This window comes from Thermobia domestica, chromosome 11 (genome assembly GCF_964235325.1).
Source record: "Thermobia domestica chromosome 11, izTheDome1.hap1.1, whole genome shotgun sequence".
In the NCBI taxonomy this organism is placed as follows: domain Eukaryota; kingdom Metazoa; phylum Arthropoda; class Insecta; order Zygentoma; family Lepismatidae; genus Thermobia; species Thermobia domestica.
In genome coordinates, this window is record NC_137464.1 from 6,537,600 (window position 1) to 6,565,156 (window position 27,557).

Consider the following 27,557-nt stretch of genomic DNA (forward strand, 5'->3'; position numbering starts at 1 on the left):
GTTAAATCGATACTCTTTTTCGTAATATTTATTTTTTTTCTCTTTAAAATAATCTTTCCTAAATCTCCCTGTGCTGCCGGAAATTTCCCTCAAACTAGCATCACTTGTGAGTGTGGCATTGGCGCCAATTGATGTACAAGTCCATTTCAATTGTAAAAGAGTGTTTTAGACGGAAACATTTATCGTAACATTTCTCGTAGTAAAAATCGTATCATTGATCTACCGTGTAAAGTAGCAAATCAGGGTGCGAATTACCGGGGGGGATGAGGGGGATTTTCCCCCTCAATCACATTTTGATCCCCCCCAAAGAAGTCAGCTGAAGTATCCCCACCGGGGATGCTCGCTTTTCCCCCCCAAACTATGCTCAGTATAACTCCAAATTTCACTGATTTTGTCATTTCTTGTAAGTTTAATCTTCCTGCTGTATTTCGATATGATCGATGTAAACTAATCAGTTTTGGTAATTTCTACTTACCACCTAATTACCCACTATTTTCAACGTTGTTTAATTGAACTATATTATCATGACTACGGTTGTTACTTGCAACTGTACCTTCGTACCCTTCAGTTCGTCATCGTTTGTGAATTTAAATGTACTAATTGCGTATAACAAAGCCACATATGGATTTATAAATGTTCTTAGCGGTTGGCCAAGAAGAGTAAACAAATAGCTTCTTCCACCATACTTGGCGAAGTTCAGACATGTCATATTCATCCTCTACATTTATATCGATTATAACCTTATTTTAATTTTTGTTATAACATGTTATTTCATTTTCCAGTGTACGCTTTGTTAGCACATGATCTTCATTCCCTAGTAGGTTGTGTGTATACAACTCAAAAGTTGCATTTAATTTGTGATAATTAGCATAGTAATCACTACCTTTTACAGTTTACGGAAATGAACTTTTGAAACTGTACTCAAAATCGGAAATATAGGTATTCTCTCGTAAGTATATGTTAACGTACACCCTGGGGATACGCTCCAAGTGAGCAGACATGTTAGTGAAGGTGATTTTTAAGTGAATAAGCGCATAATTGAAGATTTGTTTCAGCATTTGTTAATACGACTGGTTCTCCGTGTCATTGTCCGTGTCTGTATAAGCATTTCAACTGGAGCGGGTTAACCCTTCATTTTCCCATCTTTTCGTTGTACAGTTTGCTGTCCACGCTAATAATGTTGTCTGAAAAACTTCAATGTAATATTTTACTTTATGTGAATAACGTAGCCCATAGTGAATCAACTCATCTGCAACCTAACAGTAAAGTAATTTTAAGTGTTGACTTCCTGTGCCCCATCACGGAATCGATATTTAGAGAAAAAAGTCGTGATGAGCACAGATTTAGCGGGAAGTAGAAGCACAAGCTCGAAATTTGAATTGAGAGATTTTAAATATTTGGCCTTCGATTTGACCTTGATGTTAGGAATCGGGACCAGCAACAATCCATTTCTTATTTGGTAGGCTAATACCTAGATTTTCTTTTTTTTTTTTAAAAAAAAAAAAAGTATGTCCGGTCTAACTGATAATTTTAGTGGTTTTCACAAGACTGAAGTAGTTTTTTTTTTTCGCAACCTGTATGTAATAACGCAAAATGGAAGCTTTCAATATGAGTGGAAAAATTAACATATGCTTGTGATCATGGCTATCGCTCGGGCGAAATTATTAAGTATATAAACCTTAGAGAGCTACCAGGACAAGAGTGGGTACATTTAAACACGTTCTGAAAGGTTTAGTGGGGTATGTGTATGTCAGACCGGTGCAACGACATTGCGCAAATTTTTCTAAAGATTAGATCGTTGATAATCTAAGTAATTTATGTCTTATTAACGAGGAGCAGAAAGTGCTGAAATTGCGCAAATTTCCGCCGCGACGTTGCCAACAACAGGATTTAAGGAATTGTGTGAAATTTTGCATCGAAATGAAATGTATAAAGCTATTCCTTTATGAGATATATTTTATTGCATTCTAATATTTACAAAGCAACATACTTATTTACAGAAAATTTCATTTTACAGTTTGAATGCTTGAAATTTAAATCCTACAGCTTTTAAAAATGTCATACGTGCCTTCTCATAGTTTCTCTGCGAATTCCTGAACTCAGCATACTTCCTCATGACAAACTCGCTCCTTTTGACTTCTGCTGGTCTTTGGGCCTTTGAAATTCCTTTTAATATGGACGTTATTTTCATGGCAGTTTCCGTTTGGATCTCTAACAAAGCAGAAATCACCGTATGAATATCAGGAGCAGGGAAGTAAAATTGACTATTATAATGTCTGTGAAAAGCTTCTGGTCCATTTGTCGTCCGACGCATCGTGGATGGTATAGACGCCCACATGACAGGTGGATACCTAAAATTAATAAAATAAAAAGATCCTTAGTTCATGCACACAATTATTGACAATTTATATAAAACACTAAAACATTTATAACACTAGATTCAAGAAATATTTATAGTCTTGGTCCGTAATTTGTTTACAACTATCAAAACCTGCATTTTAATCTACGTCTTACATGAAGACAGAAGAAAATTTCACTATAATTAAGTTGCATTGAGAGAAAATACCATATCAGCACAACCATTAATGTTGTGTTCAAACTAGGACAACAGTTTTTGCAGTATTAAGAGTTATTGAAGCATGTGCTACTATAGATGAAATTCAAAAGGAAGCTACTTACTTGCAACCGTCTTCTATGTAGTTTTCTAGGACGTAATCGGAAAATTTATGCCCTGTATCATCCGGCGTCATTGATATTAGTTGAGTAAAGGCATCTGATACTTCTGTTGGATGTAAATATGGCAACCCAAAAAATGCCTTTATCCATGAACCTGTAAGAAAAGCAATAATAATAATAATAATAATAATAATAATAATAATAATAATAATAATAATAATAATAATAATAATAATAATAATAATAATAATAATAATAATAATAATAATTTGTTAGAATAAGCAAGCATTGGGAAAGTAGTGAAATTGATGGATCTTACTGTTGGCTTTATAATTTCTTCATTTCGTACATTATTAGAACAGCAGTTTATTTGCTTTTAAGAATGGTGACTGAATTAAGATTCTTCAGTCAAACAGAATAAGATTCTATTTTCAACTGTATTCTGTATTAATATATAACAAAACAAAGTCCACATGGTATTATTAAATTAATAATAAAGAATAATAGACCATAATAATATCAATAATACCTAGTTCAGATTTTGGATCCATATATGCTTGTCGCAGATCATTGTCGGCTTGAATCCTCCGCCACCATGTTTGTCCCAAATGGAATCTGCAGCCACGAATGTCACAATTTGGAAACACATTCTTGATGGCTTCGTGAGCAGCTGTTTCAAAATCAACGTAAATGATTTTCAAGTCGAATCTACTGTCTAAGTTTCTTATCATCTTCCACATGGCCACATACGTATTCTTGTCTTTGTACTACATATGTATGTACTACATTAACTTACCTCCAATTTGAGCCTTTTTTTCCTTGGCGAAAGAAACGATACTTAAAGCCTCCCATTAATACACAAGGTACACCTTTTTCTGTTTTCGTCAATGTAAACTCCATTCTGAAAGTTTCACTTATGTTTCTCCAGTTTATTGCTTCCTGTTTATATTACCCTCCTCACTAAAACTTGCGATTAATTCTCGATCCTGATTGGCTCGTTGTGATTCTCGTTCCTCATTGGCTTGTTCTATTATTGGTTTATTATATCCGCAATTCGTTCGGGGTTTTAACAGAACCTGAGGAGGTCTGACATACAGTTGCTGGTGACATTTGGGAGAGTGCACAACGGAGAAGAATAAGCTTTGCAGAGAAGAATTGCTGAGATGCATTGCTTTCCTGAAGAAGGTGTTCCAACCACAACCAACATAGATAACATCAGAGATGCATTAAAACAGCAAAACGTACAGTTCACGAACCTCATTCGTGTCCAAACAAAGGAGGGACCAGCACCCATCTTGAGAATGTTTTCAACATTTGCTCTGGCCATATACGTTGAACACGCTTTGCCGACAGTCGGCTAACGGAAACGCTTTGTTATCTCTCTGGGAGTGAAGCAAATACACAGTAATTAAAGAACTGAGGCCCTTTTCAGGCCCACAAACCAATTTCAGGTCCAAAACCTTTCTAATGTACACTGTCCGGTAAATATCTTCAGGATAAAACAGTTGAGAATGCTCTAAGAGCATTGCCAGAACGAACTTTAAAAGAATGGAGAGATCTAGCGGGAAGGATAGCTGTAATTGTTCCTAGATGTAAAGGTAAATCTTTTTATCCGCACCCTCTTCTCTTTCTCGCAAAAATTAACAAAATATCATCTCTTTATGACTTATAGTTCTCGAGATATGACTGCTTAAATATCTAGAAATTCGAACTTTTTTAGTCAGTATCACGGGAACGGTAAGTCATAGAGAGATGATATCAGTGTTAATCCCTAATAGAACATTAAACATTTTCGTACTGATATTAATTGATGGCCAGTTGCACAGTGGCCACCGGTTACTATTTGCTACCAAAATATTTACCACCCTTTTAGATATTGACCAACACCAATATGACCTCTCTATGACTTACGGTTCCTCAAATAATGCTCCTTAAATCTCTGGAAATCGGCCATTTTTGGCCAATATCATGGGAACGGTAATTCATAGAGAGACGATATTGGTCTTAATCAATACCTAAGAGGATGGTAAACACTTTGGTAGCAATATTAATTGGTGGCCATTGGCCAAACCAGAACTCTTTAAGTTCGTTGAAAACCGCGGCGAGACACAACATTCGACATGCTGCTTTAGAATTCTAACTGCATGTAGGAGGTACACGTAGATATAAGTTGCTGCATCACTCAAGGGGGCGAGCTTTCTTGCCAAGGGGCCCTATTTATCTCTAATACACTGACCACTCATTCTTGTAACAATTTATACGATAATACCTAGGTAATATATAACAAATGTTTCTCACAGCACCTAAGAACAACTAAGACGCAAATGCAAATCTAAGTATCATTTATAGAAAGGTGAAAGGATAGTTATTAAGATATGTGGTAGACACACCTGAAATATGTATACAAGTGCTTGTTTCTGATTGGCCAAAACTGGAAGATATAGACAAATCTTTATTTCTGATTGGTCGAACGTCTGTTCACGATATTTCAAGAGAACTTCTAGAAATATTTATATATATTGTTTATTTTATATATGTTTGTTTTCCTTACAGTATTTCAAAACTATTTGCTTTCAATAACTATATTCTTACAGTTTTAATCTTACAGTTAGATATGATACGGAAAATGAATGACTGGGACACATTCCCCAGTCACCCTCTCTAACGACGCCATTGCACACATATAATATAGATGACTGAAAATGCTATTGTTATCCATTACTTTGTATTTTTTTTTTTTTTTTTTTTGTTAAAACGACTTGCATTTTGGTGACTGTTTTTATTAGTCGATATACTTATGGTAATGATGGCAACGTTGCACAAGATTTTTTTCGCAATTTCCAATTTTGTTGCCTGCTCATTAAGGCTTTATCTGTGTCAACAGATAAGCGTGGGAAAATTTGCGCAATGTCGGTGCACCCTGTCAGACAATATACTGTATATGTGCATAGTTATTGTCGGTAGATTTCTTAAATTAACAAATCTCTTATTTATTACAGATGTCACACACACACACACACACACACACACACACACACACATATATATATATATATATATATATATATATATATATATATATATATATATATATATATATATATATATATATATATATATATATATATATATATATATACATATATATATATGGGGGTAAGGCATTTATTGTCTCATTTTGAAATTTGAATCTTCAGACTTGTTGGTCTAATTTTATCCCCCCAATATAGATTATCTAATTCGCACACTGTAGCAAATGCTATAGCATTTCCCATGCCATGGCATATCCTATGGCACTTCTTGTCGATATAACCTCTATTTCGTAGCATTTTCTCCAGCATTTCTGGTCCGATTGCAGCACCGTGGTGTGTTAAAAGGAAGCGAAATATTTTGTGCCAAACATCCATGCTCATTGTTTAGTGTGGGAAATTGAATTGTAGTAAAGAAAAATGAGTTGGATTAGGGATGTTATTATTATGCTGATGGAAATATATGAGAAGCATCCTTGTTTGTACAAAGTTAAATGTACTTTGTATCATAGTAAGCAAATGCGACAAAGGGCTTTAGAAGAAAAAGCGACTGAAACCTCTGTTTTTAGTTTCGGAGCCATAATTGCGCTCTTTTCCAGTGATTTGTTTGCTACGTCACGACAAGATGCTTATCAAAATACTACTGTGTAAAAGCACCATATACTCTTGATGGCATACGAGATTTTAGGCAGCACGTCTCCTACGAGAAATGCTACGATAAATGCTTCCGTCTAAAACTAGCCTTACAGCCAACCATGCAAAGATTCGTCTTTATTTTACTTATGATATACTTTATCTGTATCTCAGTTTGTACAATATTTATTTGAAACTATTAGGAATTTTTTTCCATAAATACATTTTCTCTAATATTCACATTTAAAACGCAAAATTCATTTTCTAGTTTGGCGCCCTCTTCACCTGGTGCCTCCTGCGAACGCGTAGTTCGCAGATTCAAGATCAGGTCCTGACAATATATGTGAAATCTGGTACGGAATAAAGCTCCAGTAGGCTAAAGACAGAATTGAATGGAGTGCTTTTGTGTATGCACCTCTGGAACCTCTTGGTGTATTGGATCTCTGGGTTCCGTAGACCGGACGAGAGGGACCAAAAAGCCATTACACCACTAGCAAAACGTACGCACATGGAATTGGTTCTAGGGTTCAGACTCCTTCCCTAAATCTCAACTTTCCTATAAATTTAGTCCAATTTTACAGATAGTTTTACATATTTTAATAAAATTTAACCTTATTGAATTTTCCTCCGCCCGAAAAACACGTTGAATCCGTCCCGACGTCTGTGTATTTGCATGACCACTGGTATGGCTAGGTAAAATAAAAAATGAATTCCAATTCAATAGTGTTTTGTCACATACACACTCTTTTTTATAACTAACTGCTTCTTTCAGTTGAGATATTAAAATTTCCAACATAACCAAAATTCAATTCTCGACAACTAAAAATAGGGTGGATGTACGCTTCTTATTTGCGAGAGTCAAGAAAATATTTTGAAACTATTGCAGTTAATGAAATGAATATTCAGTCCTTTATCCAAATTTACGTGGTACGATGTATTTCTGCACCATGGAAGGGCGAGGGGTTTCTGAATCTTACATCTTTTGGAAATAAGCTTACATTGGTTAAGACAGTTAATTTTGTTGTGATAATACTGTAATTTACAGGAAATAATCCACATTAATTAGTTGGCAATACTGCTCGAAAGAATAAAAGAATAAAGCTGTTTTATTGAAGTTTGTGTTTTCATAGGTGTTTACTACGTCAATAAGAAAATACAGTGGGAAGAATAATGACTCACATGTGAATATTTCTAAATATTTTCAGAGTAGTGAATAATTACGTCCACAACAAAGAGAAGCCATTACGTGGTTTTTGCTATTGTCACAGAGGAAATAAAAAATATTTTCTTTGTGCTATTGTGACCTACGTGAATTTAGTTTGAAATCTCAGAATGAAGTGAAATATTTGGCCATCATCAGTAAGGAGTAATATAGAATACGCTGTAAGATGTCTGTGATAAAACATTTTTTAATTCTTGCGTTCCTTCTAGGAGCAAGTGTATGTGAAAACAACGAAAACGAATCTCTACATATTCAAGATGAAGAACAATTGAAAGATTTGACTTTATTTTTATTAGACAAGTTGAGTGGAAAACTAGATGGGAGTCAAGGAAGCATATCTATCCATATAATAGACGCTCGAAAAAAGGTACGAAGTATTATTAACCGATTTTCTAAGTTTTAGGGCATTGAATATTTTATTACGCAGAGCAGTAGTACTTGTCATAGTATGTATCATAATGTACGGTGCGATAAGTTTTAAAGACATCCAGCGAATCACATGTAAAACATCAAACTAAAAGCCTGGCATTTGTCATAGGAAAGTCATAGCTCTATACAGAAACAAAATGGCATATAAATTATCGAAACAATCGTCTTTTTAAAGAAATCTTTGAACGAAATCTAATTGAAATCGTGATTGTGCAGAAAACGTAAATATTGTGAAGAGTGGTCCGACAAATCTAGGTCAGCTAACACTACACACACGGTATGTCGTTCCTTAACTGTACACAAAGCTACGGTGGTGACGTAGTTTATGGATCCATATTTTTGTTAAATTTACAGGAAAAATATCGAATGTTATTTCAGAAGAAGGTGTTCACTCGAGCAGACGGTTCTACCAAACAGAAAATTCATAGGTAAAATACGATGTGAAACATTTTTCTTGAGAGGAATGAGAGTGAATATAAGTAATTACTGTCAGTGGACAGCTTATTAAAATGAATTTTGAGTGAAAGTATTGTATATGTTCTTCCAGTACCCTCGTTTATTTGTATACCCCCATCGCTGACGCGCCTGTTTCCTATCGCATCTCGTTGCCGCTTGCCCTCCCCCCTGCTGCCAGGGTTCATACACAACCTGGATGACCTGGATATCTCAGGGAAATTGATTTTGAAGAAAGCATCCTGGATAATTCAGGGAAATCGATCATATCTAGTAAAAACCTGGAAATATCAGGGTAATTCAGTTCCATATTTTTGTATATTTTGAATGTGTTTAAGTATAGAACAAAGTTTTGTATACTTTAAATTTTATTTACTGTATTTTCTTGACAATATTTAATTGCAATCGTTCATTTGGGGGAAGGGTGGACATTCTTAAATATATAAATATATTATTCTTAAAATTTATGTGTTCTCTTACTGTTAGTTTCTTCCACTATACCTGGAAATCGCAAAATTAATACCTGGAAAATTCAGGGAAGTTGAGTTCAATATTTTTGTATGAACCCTGGCTGCGCTTCTACTCTAACTCGATTAGATAGCATTCGTGCTTTGTACCGGTCACCTAGCACAAGTTGGTTCGTATTTTATGTCATATATTCACACTGTATTTACTGAGCCCTCCTGAAGTCAATCTGAAAGTAGTAATGGAGCTCCTCATTTAGTGCATGCTCTGCTAAAAGATATACAAAGCTGTAATCTAACCTGAGGACAATAATTTCCTTCCGGTCTTATTCTTGGTTCGAAGTGGCTGAAATATTGGCCATAGATTCAATAAAGGACATAGACGTATACTTCAATTTTTGTGTCCTTTTTATATTTTTCTTGTAAGCACTAGATGGTCAACTACGGAACGTAACCCTGAAATGAATTATAGATAATAATAGCAGTTTGTGTGGGGAGTGGATGGCCCTATTGCTTCACTTGATAAGGAATATAGTGGTTCGCTGGTAAAGTGCTCTGGGCAAAGGATTCCTTGTTCGATTCGAGGAGGTGTGTTTACTGGATTTTTCATTGCTTTGTTTCTTTTCGGATTCCTCATTTATAATTTTGCTAATTTTATCGCATTACATTTGAATTAACACTGTATTTTTATTTCGTTTTCAAAGAACTTGAAAAATTCGCTATTGAATTCTCTGTCCGTGGTATTCGTTCTTGCAATGCTCTTGGAGCATTCTCAACTTTTTTAAAATTTATTTTAGTTTCTTTCTTTGTCATATTTCTTTCTCTTTCTTTAGTTTGTAACATGTCAATTTCTCTATATTTTCAACTAAAATCATTCATTATATTTGATTTTTCCACAGCTTGGAGATGGTGTTGATACTCTTTCCGTTTACATTGACGTCACTTGTGCTGACAACGAATCTGCGAGATGCGAGAAAAGCGGACAAATATGTCACGTTGTTGTGACAGAAGATTCTGTTTCTCAGGAAAAAGTTTTGGTGGAGGAGAAGACAGTTTGTGCCAACAAAGAACAGGAGAGTCTGCTTCCCGTACAGGGAGAAGGATTCAAGGAGCTGAGGGTAGATGGAGAAATCCTTGCGATTGCTAATTCGGCAGTCAAACAGTTAGAGCAGGAAGACAAACTAACAAGGACTGTGCTGCGGATTTTGTCCGCAAAGCAGAAGGTAAGACAAATAGATTTTTGTTTACGAGATTATATATTGTAGGAATAAAATTAATCACATTCAGATGTGAATTATACTATCTACTAGCGTTGATTACCCTCTTCGCTGGGTTGAAGTAAACACTTCAAATGCACAATTCCTTACCTCATGTTTTAGGTAAAAATAAGGGAACCGGTCAAAACCCCCACACTCAAGAAATGTCAAAACGCCCACACAAACGGTCATAACCCCCACACAAATGGACAAATCTCCCAAACACACGAACGGTCATAACCGCCACAGCCAAAACCCCCACACTCAAGAAATGTCAAAACGCCCACACGATCGGTCATAACCCCCACACAAATGGACAAATCCCCCAAACGCACGAACGGTCAAAACCCCCACACTCAAGAAATGTCAAAACGCCCACACGATCGGTCATAACCCCCACACAAATGGACAAAACAGCCATACATAGCAACGGTCACAATCCCCACATAAATGGACAAAACCCCCACACAAATGGACAAAACTCCTACACAATCGGTCAAATCTCCCACACTCTGAAATGATCCTGGTTGTATGTCTTGCCCTTGTACTTTTTAATAACATTTTTTATTCCACTTAAACCGATGTTGCAACTATTCTTCTTGCACTGTTTTGTAATGACAAAAACACTAAAGTGGGCGTAGTAAAGAGCCGCAACAAAGACGTGCAATCACGGTATTTTCAGAGTGTGGGGGATTTGTCCGATTGTGTGGGGGTTTTGTCCATTTGTGTGGGGGCTTTGTCCATTTATGTGGAGATTGTGACCGTTGCTATGTGTGGGAGTTTTGTCCATTTGTGTGGGAGTTTTGACCGATCGTGTGGGCGTTTTGACATTTCTTGAGTGTGGAAGTTTTGGCTGTGGGGGTTTTGACCGTTCGTGCGTTTGGGGGATTTGTCCATTTGTGTGGGGGTTATGACCGATCGTGTGGGCGTTTTGACATTTCTTGAGTGTGGGGGTTTTGGCTGTGGGGGTTTTGACCGTTCGTGCGTTTGGGGGATTTGTCCATTTGTGTGGGAGTTATGACCGATCGTGTGGGCGTTTTGACATTTCTTGAGTGTGGGGGTTTTGGCTGTGGGGGTTTTGACCTAGACCCAAAAATAACAGCAAAAATTAAATATTGCTATTGTGGGCTGAATTTAGATTTAAACGGCATCGAAAGTGTCACTCTTCATCTCAGATACCTCGAAAACTATGGATTCGACATTAATATCGGTCATTTTTATTTATCTCCCCCTCCCCCAAGATGCGGGGATGAATTGATTAAAATGGCATCGGAAGTGTCATTGTTCATCTTAGCGACCCCGAAAACTATGCATTCAATACTAATATCGGTCATTTTAATATATCTCCCCCATCCCTCCTCTTAGTTGCACCGTCAAAGTGAAATGATAAAAACATTCCCAGGCTCGAACCTCATGTATGTTGCAAATTTGATCGAGATCGGTGGTATGGTTCAAGCGGTGCGAAACCACGAACACTCATTTTCATTTTTGTATATATAGATACTTAAACGCGCCTAACGCTCAAGATAGTTCGTCTTCCTAAGGTCGCAACGAAATTCTATGAACCAGTTCTGTAGCATTCTGTGAGGCAGAGAAATCTCCGTAACAGTTTCCAAACTTTTCTTTTGTTTCGTTAGTAGAGGAGCACACTTACTAATTTTACTTGTTTTTGTTTTATGTTTTATTATTCATTTCAAATACCAAACACGTATTTATTTGGTTTAGAACACTGTCAGCAACAACATAACAAATAAAAGACAATGATATTCTGAGTTTATGGAAGATAATAAAGTTCCATCTCGTGATAAATCATAGATTTTTGTGTACATTTTAGTGTTGTTTGCTATACAAAGCAATAAAATCAGCAGTGAGCTGTTAAAATTTTAGGGATCACTATACACTAGCTCACAACTTTTAAGTTTTATCCAGGGTGTTTTAAAACAACACTGACAACGTTTGGAAGGTGATCCCTGGCACCAAGACAAAAAGTGTAGACCAACCTGGGTGCACAAATGTTTCCTTTCGGAGTTAAAGGCTGCCGAAAACATGAAAAAATAAACTTAAGAGGTTCGTAGCTCCAATACTATGGGACCTACCGTAGTCGGGTCAAGACTTCGCTTAGGAACTAGTATGTGTCCTACCTAAATATTCACGTTTCAGAATCCTGCGGTACTTCCGCAACAACTTTTATAGAGGTAGTTGGTGAGTACTTCAAATTATATGCTTGTAGCAAACCCATTGTTGCGTGAGTACCGCACGATTCTGAAACATATATTTTTGGATAACGCACATAATAGTTCCTAAGTGAAGTCTTGACCCGGCTACGGTAGGTCCCATAGTATTGAAGATATGGATCTTTAAAGTTCATATTTTCGGCAGCCTCTAACTCTGAAATGACGGATTTGTGCATCCAGGTTGGTCTATGCTTCTTGTCTTATCTTGGTGCCAGGAGTCACCTCCCAAACACTGTCGGTGTTGTTTTCAAACACCCTGTATTTGTACTGGTAAGTTGTCAGTTTTAATATATATATATATATATATATATATGTGTGTGTGTGTGTGTGTGTGTGTGTGTGTATGGCCCCATAGCAGAACATGCCGCGATCTGCTATGTGATTCCAGAAAATTTGTCGCACCTGTGCAGAAAAATTGCCAGAGGAAAAAAATATCCAACAGAAAAATATAAAAACATGCCTGCTATGTGTAGATGTCTTAAATGCACGGATGACTCGCATAAATGTAGTTTGAACTGTTTTTTACGTCACGTAAAGTGTATTTTTAATAAGCACAAGTGTTTCTTCTGCTGAAACTGACGATTGTTGTTATTTTCTATTTTCTTTACGAAACGAAAGTGACATGTCATGGAGATTATAACATTTATGTAATTGACTTACGTAGTGGGAAAATGTGAATACTCGATTTGGACATTATTGGACTTCGAAGTGTATTGCAATCCATCCATCTTCTAATCAAATTTTAGCTTCTGCTGTTTAGGCGGGCAAGTGCGTGTTTGGGACTTTGCAAGATTGATTAGACAATTTGACCTTTCAGTCGGGATTTCGACGCAAGTTCTATGCAGCTAAAAAGTGAAACGCGCTTTTTTTGATGCTTATTCACATCGTATAGTAGTTCAAAATACTTGATCTTGATTTTTTATTTTGGAATTCCTGCAGAAAATTTTTGACTTACAAAAGCTCATCGCAGAAAGACAAAGAAAGTTCTGCCATCGGGGTGTATGGTTTCTAGTAATTATTGTACTTACTACTAAAGTAAAAATAGAAATAAAAGACTCAGATAGCTAATAACTTACTCATGGCTGTATGTTTGCATATTGTAATTAATCAAGTGTATTTCACTTGTTCTACAGCTGGGTGAAGAGAAATATTACCTGACTATAAAAGTAACGAAATCTCAGGAAGACGGTGGAGACGCCTCAGAGCTTGAGGTGTGTGAACTGGAAGTGAAAAAGACACCGGAAGTCGTTCTGGAAAGCAGTTCCAGTTGTTTCCCAGTGGACAGCGAGGAATCTCTTCTTCCGGAAGCCATTGAAATCAACGAAGCAGCGAAAGATGCAGCCAGTTACATAAGCAGCCTCATTTCTTCCAAGTTTGTTAGAAAACTGCAAGATGTGATGAGTGCTGATAGAACGGTAAGTTTCTGTTAATCTTTGAACACACTTGCCTCATGTCCTGAGGTTGATCTTTTTACGACTAGGGTTCAGTAACATTAACATTAGAGCACTGGAAATGTTTATCCTTGAGAAGCACCAATCGGTTTTTGTTTATTCTTTTCTTGGACCGCTCATGGAAATTTTATCATTAATAACAATGTGTGTTACATTTCACGGGATTCCTTTTACCCTCGCTGACGTATTGTTCTTCATACATATACATATGAAACTAAATGAACTGACTGACATAAAATAAAGGGGTACTTTCGGTCGACCTGGAAAGTTGCAATTTGGCGTGATTGTAGCTTTTCGGAACTAACCCTCAGAAAAATTGCCAAAAGTGAATATTTTTAATTTTTAGGGTGCCTAAAGGGGCGATGAAGAAATTCTCCATGTTATGTAAATTGGCTCCCCCCCCTCCTGTAATCTCATATTTTAGATACTTGAAATTGGAACAACAACTTCAAATTCTGTATGCCTGTACGTTTTCGTTATCATTACCTAAGTAAATCACCAATAATAAAAATTTCCAACTTTAGAGTGTTTTTATGGGCAATTAAAAAATCTGTCCCATGTTATTTGTATGGAACATCTACACCCCAAAATTATTGGGCACTTCCTGTAGGGCTACAATGATTAAATTTGGCATGTTTGTAGCCTTCCGGGACTAACCCACAGGAAAATTGCCAAAAGTGAATATTTTTGGTTTTTAAGGTGTCTAAAGGGAGGATGAAGAAATTTCCCATGTTATTTAAATGGATGTTTCCTTGGGATACAGAATCTTATCTTTGAGTTAGTTGAAATAGGGAAAGAAACATGAAATTCGGTAGAATTGTGGGTTTAAAAGGTGCGAGGCCGTAAGCCAAGCAAACGCAGGGGTCTATGGGCAAAGTCACCAGCTGGCCAAATTCAGGAAATATTAAGAGGAAATGTACGAAATTCACTGTTGATGCAAATGCTGATACATAAGAGGTGCGAGGCCATAGGCCGAGGAAATGCGGGGATATAATTTTTCAAATAAAACTTGATAATCAGTAGTACTTTTATTCATTTTTTCTATTAGCATTATGCGATCAAAAATAAATAAATACAACCCGCGTGGTGTTTCTGGTTACCTTATGTCATGTTCAGACTCCATTCTGTGGAATCAGAGATTTTATCCAAACTCCTCGTAAATACATTTTACATGTAATAGACAAATGTAATGGAGAGCCTTAGCGACCAATTCAAAAGGGATACCTGAAAACAAACAAAATACCAGGTTTATGTATTCCACATAATTTTCACGGAAATATTTGTAATTAAGGAGTGTATCGAAAAGTAGTTAGCAACATTGGGGGTGTCGGTGTGCACTTGCGAGGTTGCATAGACGCCAAAACCTAGAAGCACCTGGTCAGTTGAAGTCTTATAAACGGATAGCTGCGTGCTTGTTGCTGTGTTCCGAGTTGAATGGGAAATGTCGCGTGTGAAACGCGAAGTGAAGTGGGAAATCTTGCACAATTGGTGCACCGTCAAAGGCATAACATACAATCAGATTGGAAAAAAGTGTGGGGTTCATCATACAACTGTGAAATCGGTCATTGAGAAATTCGGTGAACATTACAGCTTTGAAGATATGCCGAGATCCGGGCGAAAAAAGGGTCCCAGAAACCCTGGACTCGACCGTGAAGTTGTGCGGTTGATACACCAAAATCCATCAATGTCTGTGCGGGATTTGGCTACCAAAGCGAAAACGTCCATAGGAATGATTCAGCGTATCAACTCCAGACATAATTTGAAGACCTATAAGAAGCAAAAACGTGCGAAACAAACACTACAGCAGAGACAAACGGCACAAACAAGAGCCCGCAAGCTGTATGACAACATCGTAAAGTCATCAGAGCGATGTGTGTTGATAGACGATGAAAAGTACGTAAAAGAGGACTCAAAAACACTTCCGGGACCCCAATATTATACTGCACGCAATACTGGGAATGTATGTGCTGCACACAGGTACGTTGACGTGGAAAAATTTGGGGAAAAAGTACTGGTATGGCAGGCAATCTGCTCATGTGGTTTGCGCTCCGCTATTTTTTATGCAGAATCCACCATAAACTCAGAAGTGTACCGAAAGGAATGTCTACAAAAAAAGACTGCTGCCATTGTATAAAAGGCATGCAATCTCCCCCTTGTTTCGGCCCGTCTTAGCAGCAGCACACTATGCTAAGACGAGAGTACGGTGGCTCAATGAACAGAACATCGAGTTTGTAGGGAAACACATGAATCCACAAAACTGCCTACAACTCCGTCCAATCGAAAGATATTGGGCAATTGTCAAACGCAACTTCCGAAAGAATGATAAACCAGTGCGCAGCATGGCGGACTTCAGGAGAAACTGGGCTGCAGCATCGAGGAAATGCACCGTCGAGACTGTGCAACGGTTAATGGCTGGAATTAAACAGAAACTACGTTCATATGTACGACGGGACATGTAAGTTGTATTTTCTTTGTCATGTAGATACATAGAGGTTCTCTATTAATAAAAATGTGGGTTTGCTTTACTTTTTATCTTTTCTTCTGACTTTCCTGACATATGCAATGTTGCTAACTACTTTTCGATACACTCCTTAAGTAAACTCATTTTATGGTATTCCATCCGTGTTCTGTGTATTTCATTAACTTAACGTTTCTAATGGACTGACTGCGTTCATCGTCAGAGTTCTACTAATTTTGGGAAATTGTTGTACAGTACAATATATTGTTTGTATTTAATACCCAATATAAAATGGAAATGCAATATTATAAACATTGTTACACAGGGCGAAAATAATGTCCAGGAAGAAATACATCATTTGAAATGTTTTTTCCAGAAAATGTCTGTTAATCAAGGCACGAAATTTATGACTGCCGATGGCAACATATATTTTAGTTTAGCGGTAGGTATTTGGCCTTTACTTTGCCTTCGAATTGCGAAGAAAAATGTGGCGACCAAATTCTCCGATGTGGCTACTGGGCGACCAAATTCTCTGCTGTAAACCATAATTCTATTCGTTGTATTGTATGGACGTGAAGGTTGATCGATAACTCACAGAGGAGGAAAGGCTGAGGGTTTCCGGAAACAGTTTTGAGAACAATATTAGGTGTTAAGCAAACAGATGATTGGGAAGAAGTTACACAATGCGAAGCTATGGCTCACTGTATGACATCCGTGTTATTAAACAGAGTAGTCTAAGATGTTACGAACATGGAAAGCACGCATATTTTTAGTTGTAGTACTGAAGTCTACTGGAATGAGGCATTGAGTTAGAGCATTTGAGAAAATCGCATAAAATAGGATATTGGCCCTTTTTTGTTGGATTCGGTAATTAGCTAGGTAGGCGTTTGTAAGAATACAAAAACTTAACTGTTTGTAAAACCACAGTTCAAATAGTTAAAATCTTATATTAAAATCCGTATATAATGAGCTGTTACCAACTACTAAACTTACTGAAGGATCACACACTGGTGATCGTGAAACACCCTATATTTCGCAATAATTATCTATCACTTTATAGCAATAATGGTACAGTCCGTATTACACGATGTCTTGGCTCGTTATATATTATCAATTAACTGTAAACATGTACATGAAAACTAGAACTGTTTCCTTAGTAACCAAGTCAATATTAGCACACTGCCATAACAACCAATCAATAAACACTTTTTCCTGGCAACGGAAAAATAATCATTGTCATTATCTACAACATTTATTATGACGTTCACCTCCGGTGCTTGGGGTCCCTGGTTCGATCCCAGCTCGCGCCGTGTGGACTTTGTGGTGGACAAACACCGTGCTCGTGGGTTTTCTCGGGGTTTTTCCGTTTCCTCTCACTTTTTTCATTCCACGATTTCATTCATCTCTCATCATCACCGTCTCCTTTAGCCTAACCGGCATAACCGTGGAACGTAAAACTTAAAAAGAGAGAGATTTATTATGACACTCGATATTACATTTTCTTCTTTTTCTTCTAATAACTAGCTTGTGTGTATAAATATAGCACTTTTACCCTAGATAAACAAATAAAATGAACAAAGAAAATACACGTTATCGTTGTATGTTTCTTTAAATTTTGTTTTCTTCTAATGCACCACTGAACTGAATCTGAACCTAGCGCATTATAATATATATATATATATATATATATATATATATATGAAAAGTGGCAATTGGGGTTTCGATCCGCAACTCAGAGTGCTAAAACTGGGTTTTGATCTGTATAATAAAATGTTAAAATGAAAATCTAAGAAAACTTTTTTTCTTTCGAATCGTTATTAGTAAATAACCGAATTGAAGATATACATGTAAGTTTGTGTTTATGATCAATAATTTAAATTACATATGAGGCTGTAAATTAATCAAAGCCTCGGATCAACATTTACCAAATGCAAAATCCAACTGTATCAGTGCTTTTATGGGTAACTGTATTTGGAATAATTGATACATAATGTACACTCAGGTCCAAAATACTTGTCGCATATCTATAACTGTCTTCTTGTAAGAATATAATTTGATAATGATTTTGCAGGGTACTTTTAATACTCATACTATGTGTATAATCAGGAAATGTATATTTGTGGTAAATTTCATAGGAAAAGAATTATAAATACGAAAATTAGAATGAGTAAAACAAAATGTTGCTAAATTGACAAGAAAGTTTAATTTTCGTTTTATGGCTCTTATTTACCGCTCTTTTGACATGAAATTTGCCACACACATATGTTTGCCGATTATACACATAGTAACATTATAAGAAATACTGGGCGAATTCGTCATCAAATTATATTCCTACAATATATTTATAGACATGCGACAATAATTTTGGACATGGGTGTACATATGAATTCGAAAATCGATGTTATGGTGAGCTGAAACAATAGTATTAGTATTCTTTGTCTCTGATATAAAGTTAAGAAGATTGATGAGAAATAATAATTTATTATTTTAATTATGACTGTATCGAACGTGTAATGCTAACTTCTGGAAACAGCTTCTATGAAATCTAATGGTGGAATATGAATTATTTTAATGTAATGAAAAATATTCTACGATTATGGATGTATAATGAACATTGAATAATAATAATACTTAATGAATATATTTGAATGTCATATATAATTTAGAAAATTTGTTCAAAGTTAGAAGGAACTCGATTAAAGTCAAATAACCATTCATGTGTTGTTTTGTATGTATCTATATTGCATGATCGGATTGACAATTCATGTGATTTTCATGCACAATTTTAAAATCTATTCGCCATTTATCCATATGTGTATTGTAATGGCAATATGTATAATCCTGTACTTTACTGTGTGAGTTTCTTATCTGTGTACCAAACCTTCAGTTTTATAATGAAACTTGTACCAGTGTGGGAGTAGGTGTACTACATTCTAACGCAATATTATTTCCTTTCTTAGGTTACAACTGGCTCTGGGGGTACCTTAACAACGTTTACGTTACGCCTTGTGTCTACATTTTGTTTGAAATCAGTTCCACAATCTGAAAACTGTCCGGTTGATGAGTCTAAGAGTAGAATTTTGTGTACTGTAGTTGGCTGGCGCCGGCCATGGATGAATGATACTTTGTATTCGGAACCATCGTGCTCAGAAGAAATCGGAGCATCCAGGATTTTAGAAACGTACGCTGTTCATCGGAAACCTATTATCGAATCACTCATTGAACCAGCTCATGCGTTTTGCGCAGGATGCCCGCAAGAAGTTGACGTGAATCATCCAAAAATCAAGAAGCTAGCAGAATTGGGTGTGGCGCATTATGATCATAATTCCAATGAAGTATTTACACACAATGTTGTCAGAGTGAAGAAGGCGCAAAGACAGGTAACCATATTTCCTGTTTAGTATCTTTGTGATGAAAGAGTTCCTATATAGATCATAAGTAGAATAAATAAATAAATAAACTCTTAGACTGGAAGGTTTAAGGCGGAAGATCAGGTTTTGAAGATCCCTTCAGTCTAGAAATAATTTTTCTTTTTAATTCTACTAGTATTAAGTGTATACATGTATGATAATTAAGTAATTTAGCTCAAGTAATTAGTTTTAATTGAAAAAAAATAAGATCTAATACTCCTTCTAGTTTTTCTTGTCCTTATTCCAATTATGTTGAGGGGGCGCGGTGGCTCAGTGGTAGAGCGTACACCTCCGGTGCTTGGGGTCCCTGGTTCGATCCCAACTCGCGCCGTGTGGACTTTGTGGTGGACAAACACCGTCTGAAGTGTCTGAAGTCGATAGTGTCTGAAGAAGGATATGCTAGATATCCGAAACAGTTACAAATTATAGTTTAAAATAAAGTAAATTTTAAGCTTTGGTCAGTGTCTCTTTTGTTAAAACAATTAATCCAAAGCCATGAATAGTCTTACAAACACCATGCTCGTGGGTTTTCTCGGGGCTCTCCCGTTTCCTCCCACTTTCTGCATTCCACCATTTCACTCATTTCTCATTATCACCGTCTCCTTTAGCCTAACCGGCATAACCATGGGACGTTAAACTTAAAGATTTCATTTTATTTTTTCAATTATGTTGATAAATCTATATATTCAAATGCTAGGTTTTATATGTTTGTGGTCAATTCTTTTCACAATGATATCTCGGAAACCACAAGCTCTAGAAAGATACCGTTTTTACTGGTCGATTCCAAATTTTGTATGGATTGTTCAGTTCTAATTGAATATTTTAAAAAAATGACCGTTATTTCTTTGTTACGTTTTTTAGGGGTATACTGGAAGTATTGAAATTCTAAAAAGTAAAGCGTCATATCCTACGAGTTACACATTCCAACACCACATATTTGTATACGGGGTTAGTATATCTCTCCGGCGTTTGTTTAATGGCCAAATGATACAGAAAAACGAGGGATAACCATTTCTCCAGTCTAAAATGGATCTTTATTGTTTGGAGTGTTTTGCCCAGTGAACACCATATATCACTGACATTATAATTAATTGTGTGTGTAATGTATTTGCTTATTACATACTGCATGCAAGAAGAACGAAAATACTGATTGTACATGAATTAAAAACTCCAATCGGAAGTAGGCTCAAATCTTGCAAATGGTGCGAGATAGTGAAAAAATAATCGAAAAAAATCTCCCCTTTATGGTATCCCTTACGGACTTTTAACAAGACGTCCTTCACTTGTGACTCTAAAGGGACATGTACAGATGTTGTGAGGAGTAAACAAGAAGTTTCATGCTCATATGTGAATGATGCGCTTTCAGCTAATAATAATAATAATAATAATAATAATAATAATAATAATAATAATAATAATAATAATAATAATAATAAACGTAAATATCCCAAGTTCTTCTTAGAGTATGGTTCAATTTTACTACAAAATATTAAAAGTGAGTGATTTTTCTGTTGTTCCAGTACGTTATACGTATCATTACTACGTAGTGTTACGTTTTATTATTATCGTATACATCGTCCAGCTGTATTTAGAACTTTGTTAATAATTAAGTAAATGATTTGGTGCTATCTTTAATCAAATTATTGTTACTGTTTTGTAGGTTGTGAACGGAATAAAATATATCCTTCTGTTGGACATTGCTGAAACAACATGTACCAAGTCATCTCGTATGGAACGACGGCTGTGTTCCTTGAACGAAGAAGGCAGTGAGGTTACTTGCGAAATAGAGTTTGTAGAGCAACCGTGGAAGAAGTCTCTGCAGCTAATAAGCAATAATTGCACCACGTCTGATCATCAACACGTGGATTATGGAAATGTGTTTGAAACTGAGTTTGAGGAGAATCCAAATAGAGAGGTAAATCTGGAGGAAATTGAAAGCTCGATCGAGGTAAATGATCCTGAGAATGAGATGAATAACGAGGAAGCAGATGATCTCTTCAATGACCCAGTCACTGAACAGTCGGTCGGTGAAACTTCAACGACTGAAGAGCAACAGGAAATCACAAGGGTGTCCCGGTCTGCTCATAAGAGATTAGGAGGCCTAGAAGAAGTGGATGAATCCGAAAATGACAAAATAATGGAAATGGCACAGTTTGCTCTTTCTACGTTGGACGAGTATGATGAGGATTCGTCGAAACGTGTCGTCTTGGAAATAGTTTCTGCTAAGAAGCAGGTAAGTAGTTTTGTCAATTTAGTTTTTTTAAATTCACATATGAAAAATAATACAAAAAATAAACTTCGTTTCGTGGATAAGTATCTTTTTAACCGTTTCATTAGTGAGGTTATATTGGTTCATTATTATAAGCAATCATTAATTCCAAGGTGTCTGGAGGCATGGTGGCTTAGTGGTAAAGCGCTTACCTCTAGTGTGTGGGGTATCCGTGGTTCGATTCCCGGACAAGTAAATTTGTTGTGGATAACATCATCTCCGTTCCTTTTCTCGAGGTGCTTCCGTTTTTCCCACTTTCTCATTCCACCATTTCTTCCATCATCATTTACTTGCCTTAATCATCCGTCTCCCTTAGCCTAAAGGACATAATCGTGGGACGTTAAACGAAAAGATTTCATAATTCTAGCGTGTGAATATATATAACGTTCCTCCAATGACTTCTTCCTCACTGCCATTTTTCATCTTGTTAATTTGTTCCTTGGCCTTCCAGGTTGTCATTTTCCTCTCATTTTTTATAACTTCGTAGCGAAACATTTCTCTCGTCTCCTTACCAAAGTTATTGAATGTCTACCTACATTATTTCCTCTTACGACAATTTTAGGGTCATTAGGGGCCGCGGTGGCTCAGTGCTAGAGCGTTCCCCTATGGGACATGGGGTCCTTGGTTCGATCTCAGCTCGCACCACGTGAGCTTTGTGGTGGACAAACGCCGTGTGCGTGGGTTTTCTCGGGGTTCTTCCGTTTCATTCCATCATTTCATTCATTTCTCATTATCACCGTGTATTTGTCAGAATAACATTTCCCCCCAAACTCTTAACTTGAGGCAGCGACTAGAGGAACGAATTCAACTGCATTTGATTACGTATCATGTTGTCTCTTGGTATTCTGTGAACTATTTAAATAACATTATTATTAAATTTTAATAAATGTATATTAAAACTATTTTGTTTATTAAAAACTAAATACAACTATTATTTAAAACGTGTATATTAGTGTGCGTGGTGACTCTATAACGGCAGTATTAGTAAAACAAGAAGCAGCAATTTTCTGTGAAAGAAACGCGAAATATTTCTGAAAATGGAGAAAGGTAAAGAAAGGCGTAACGAAGAAGTATGGCATCAGTGTATGTAGTGTATTCAACTCTTATTATGTGTAGTTTTCGTTTTATGTAGTAAATACTGTATTAAATTTTCTTTGTCTGTATTTCAATGTATGTTGAAGTAATGTAATTCTGCAGTGGATATAATAATAAGTTAGTTCGTGAGAATTGACCTATTTCAGTATAACAAAAGGTTTAACAAATTAATTTCGAGGTGTCTAAAATTTCGTTATACTGATATTTCACTGTATTTCTTTCTCGTAATTTAGAATTATTTAAAAATTAGTTTCACACGTAAGATAGAAATCTTTTAATTGACGATATACGAGGGATGATCAGAAACTAAAGTTACAAAGCTTGCAGTGTAACGTGTATATATATTATTTCATACAACTAATACAGCCAACAGATACTACATACATTAGGTTATTTTTCGACATAGTCTCCATATCGATTCAGATACCTTGTCGCATCGTGGGATGGGATTGAAGATTGCTTCCTGGTAAAAACCCTGTCCTTGCGTGTTCAGGCACGTTGTCAAGAAGTGTTTCACCTTCTCCTCTGAAGCGAAGCTATTTCCTCCTAAAAGTAGCTTGGAGCGAGTAGTGGGCACAGGTAAAAGTAGCTTGGAGCGAGGTCCGGACTGTAGGGAGGGTGGTCGATGATGTCCCAGCGAAACTGCTTCAATAGCGTGGTGGTCTCCTGTGCTGTATGTGCGCGCGCATTGTCGTGAAGAAAGATTACGCCCTTTGTGAGAAGTCCTGGCCATTTCCTCCGTAAACCTCTACCAGCTGCAGGTGAATTTCAACCACAGTTTCACGTTTCGCCCACAGAAATCGAAAAACTGAGCGGACTTCTTCGCGAGACCAGTTTTCCAAACGAACCGCCATTTTTGTTTACCTACAACTAGCGCAATAGGTTGCGGGTGGCTGAAACTCCGCACAGTTGCCAACTCCATGTATTAAAATTATCGCATATCCCTCATTCTTCTGTAATAGACGAAAGTCCAGAAATATCGGGCTTATAATGTTATTTCTGATTCTCCCTCACAAACAGCGTTTACAAAATAAACGTGTATAGAGTTAAATTTCACTTGATTAATTTTTTTGCAAACTAGTGCCTTCTATCGAAGGAAAAAAGTTAGAACGTAAGGTTAAAAAAAAATCTCCAACATAATTATTGTTAAATCATAACCCCTTTATTTCAGGTTGTTGCCGGAATGTTGTATCACATCACTATGCGAGTAGGTATGTCGGCCTGCGCGGAAGACAAAGATTTGAAACCTGAATGCAAAGAAAACATTGACTCAGAAACTCATCTGTGTAAAGTACAGATTTTATTCCAGCCGTGGATGAAAGTGCAGAGGAAGCTTGTGAAATCGGAATGCTCTCCTGAAACAGGAAACGAATTGAGCAAATTAAAAGGAAGACATCGTCGGTCAGTGCGCTCTGGTAACATGGTTGGCCACAAAGTCGGCAGTGAAGTAGCAGTTGATCCCAATGATCCTCATGTAAAAGAGATCACAGATTATGCTGTCAAGATGATGGATGCATTTGCCGATTATCAGTATAGCCATAGGTTACTTAAGGTGCATGAGGCGTATAAACAGGTAAGAAATGCTAAAAATTTCAAATTACAAATCATAACTTGTGTGTCAATCGAAAAGGACTTTATGTCAAAAACGTATATCAAAAAGGCTTTCTGAAAACTCATATTGATATGTTCATTTCTCTAACAAACATGGTTTTGGTATCATTTTGCAGAGCTCATAGCGAGTCACTTCTTTAACTAAAAGTTACTTTTTTTCAAGTGGGTCACTAAAAGTTACTTTTTTTCCAATTTGTCACTAAAAGTTACTTTTTTGGGAGGTAAGGTAGCTTTTTCGTGTGATTTATGTTTTGCATTGGCAGTTTTTAAGAACAATATTATAAAAATAAATGGAGAAAAAGGCAGAAACTTGTTACTCATTACTCTTCTGAACGCTTCAGTACTTGCTGCCACATGTGAAACATTCAGCTTTATTCTCACTTCAGCTTTTATTCTTTCTAAAGCACAGTGGATGGTTGGTGGATGCTTAAGCTCTCGAGGTGGGGTTGAGACCCCTTCTGTGTCTATTATTTCTTCTATCATAGTAGTCTTTTAGTTTCCTCTCGTAATAGTTAACGCTCTGCTCAACCTTGTGTGTGTGTGTTTGTCTCGTTCATTATGTTCGTCTTGTGTTATGCTTCTTGTAGGTTCTTCTTAAGAGTAGGTGATAAATTTGAATATTTTACGGCTTTGAAAACTCTTAATGCTAAGTTAAATATAATGTCTTGGATGAAGAAATTAGGAAATAGACCAGAACTGGTTCCACTTACTCAGAAGCTGTTTACATCTGCTAAGTCTGCTTACCGTAACTACAAAGCATACTAGGAAAAACCTAAGAAAGGAGGAAGCTCAAAAAGAAGAAGTAAAGAAGAAAAGATGAAACAAAACAACAAAGAGAGAGAGGTGAAAGAAAAAAAGGGCATGATGAGATTTTGGTCACTTTATGGTCACTTTTCAATTATTTACAAGAGACCAGATCACTATGACCCCTGATTTTGTAGCAAAATACATTACGTTTTTTACCTTATACCTAAAGAAGTTCAGTGTTGCTTTCATTGGTGGTGCACACATCCCATCTCATGTCGATTTATTGCTAAACACAAAGTTCCTTATGAGTAGTTTTATCAGTGTCCTTTATACCTTGCACCATTTGTAATTTGTATGGTTTGAGATCAGGGTTGGCAAAAACCATGGTTTTTATTGAAAAAAAAAAAAAACGTTTTTTTTGTTTAAATAATTTGCTCTATGTACTTATATCATATATGGCCAGAAACAAGTTTTCTTCGCCTTGACGTTATTATGCAACAACCGGGTTATGCTAGAACGGGTCACACATAAGCCCAAAGTGGAATCCAAACCGCTGTTCGGCTTACATCCGAGAGAAATTGTCCTCCGTTTGAACTCGAAACCGGGACTAATTGGCCACAAATGCGATACGTCTGCCGACTCACTCACGAAGGACTCCTGATAAAATACGTTGTACTAATCTTTACACACTTGCTAATATAATTGTCAAGAGTCATTTCAAAAGGGAAAAAGATAATCAGTTGCACAAGTGAAACCATTATACAGAATTACATATGGACAATTTCAAAGTACTGCAGTGTACAGAAGAACTAATTTAGTCAAAGTTAGTTCACTACGACTTTTATTAGTCCAAGTTAAAGAAATACAACGACTTAATTTGCATATTAGTAAGAAAAGTGAATAGAGATACGAATTATTTGAGTCCACTTTGGCTCTGACCCATTTATACAGAAATAGTTACAAAAGATACTTCTGATTTCAATAAATGTCTTTCGTGGTGTTTGTATACCCCCTGCCCCAAAGTACGGCATTTGAATGTATTTTATCAATAGTAAACATTATTAAACCGAAACAATATTTAGAATTTCTTTGATTGCAATTGCATAACAACAATAACAAACTATAAAAAAAAAAAAATCACAAAAGAAACATTCATAAACTTATATATTTTTTTTTAAAAAAAAGTTGCTTTTGTAGTATAATCTCTTTGAGTAATGAATGGGGAATTAGGTCTGAATATAATACGAATAATATACGGGAGTGAAACGTGATAACCTACAAATGTGTATTCATCAAGATTTTACGAACACTTACACTTTTACGAACATTTTTCGTTTTTTGGTTTAAACCAGCCAACTCTGTTTGAGATGCAACCCTTTTCTTAACACACGCCAAACTGTCATGTGTAGGACGCTCAACTGTCGAGAAGCATGTCGAGTTGATTTTGTAGGACTCTTGACAAAGCTTTGTCTCACTTGCTCTACAACGTCTTCAGACGTACGGGGACGATCTGAAGATTTGTTGTGCCTTACCAAACATCCAGTTTCAATAAAACACTTATGCCACTGATAAATAATAGACCTACTTGGAGGATCTTTACCATACTTTGTACGAAAATTACGTTGCACAGTTGTCGCAAACTTGGAATCTTCAAACCAAAACACACAGCTAACACGCTCGGGACCAGTAAAGGAAGTCATCTTTGCTGCAACTGCCGCTAGCGCTTGCGGTGGCTTGTTTCTGAACTAGTGTACTACGTGAGTCAAAACTTGATGTATTTTGTTACAAAATAACACCAAAACCATGTCTGTAAGATAAATGAATAAATCAACACGAGTTTTCAAAGTTGTAAAGTGTCTTTTGATACACCCTGTATATCTAATACAAGAGTTCGAGTGAAAGAAGAGAAAGTCGGTAAAGACTGTGTCAGCTTCTTTCCTTCTCCACCCATCTTCTGCGATAAGCTTAGTTTATAACTGGGAGTGTCTAGAAGTACTAATCTCTGTTTTTTTTTTTTTTTTTTTTTTTCTCTTTCTTTCTTCAAGTCCTTCCTTGTTTCAATACCTACACACACACAAATTGTATTGCCTTTGAAAACAATTATTTGTGCCACCAACCTT

The 27,557-nt window shown here is 36.4% G+C and overlaps 1 protein-coding gene across 2 annotated transcripts in view; it reads left to right on the forward strand.

Moving 5' to 3' along the window:
• Window positions 1-7,389: 7,389 nt before the first annotated feature.
• LOC145663849 (uncharacterized) overlaps window positions 7,390-27,557 on the forward strand; it is a 54,843-nt gene continuing 34,675 nt past the window's right edge. The window contains exons 1-6 of one of the 2 annotated variants that reach the window (XM_081729971.1): window positions 7,390-7,927; window positions 9,806-10,129; window positions 13,530-13,811; window positions 19,266-19,685; window positions 21,376-21,948; window positions 24,251-24,652. In XM_081729971.1, coding sequence (XP_081586097.1) covers window positions 7,727-7,927; window positions 9,806-10,129; window positions 13,530-13,811; window positions 19,266-19,685; window positions 21,376-21,948; window positions 24,251-24,652 — 2,202 coding nt within the window. In that variant the 5' untranslated portion in view covers window positions 7,390-7,726. The remainder of the gene's footprint in view (window positions 7,928-9,805; window positions 10,130-13,529; window positions 13,812-19,265; window positions 19,686-21,375; window positions 21,949-24,250; window positions 24,653-27,557) is intronic. The other variant, XM_081729970.1, reaches the window with a different exon arrangement.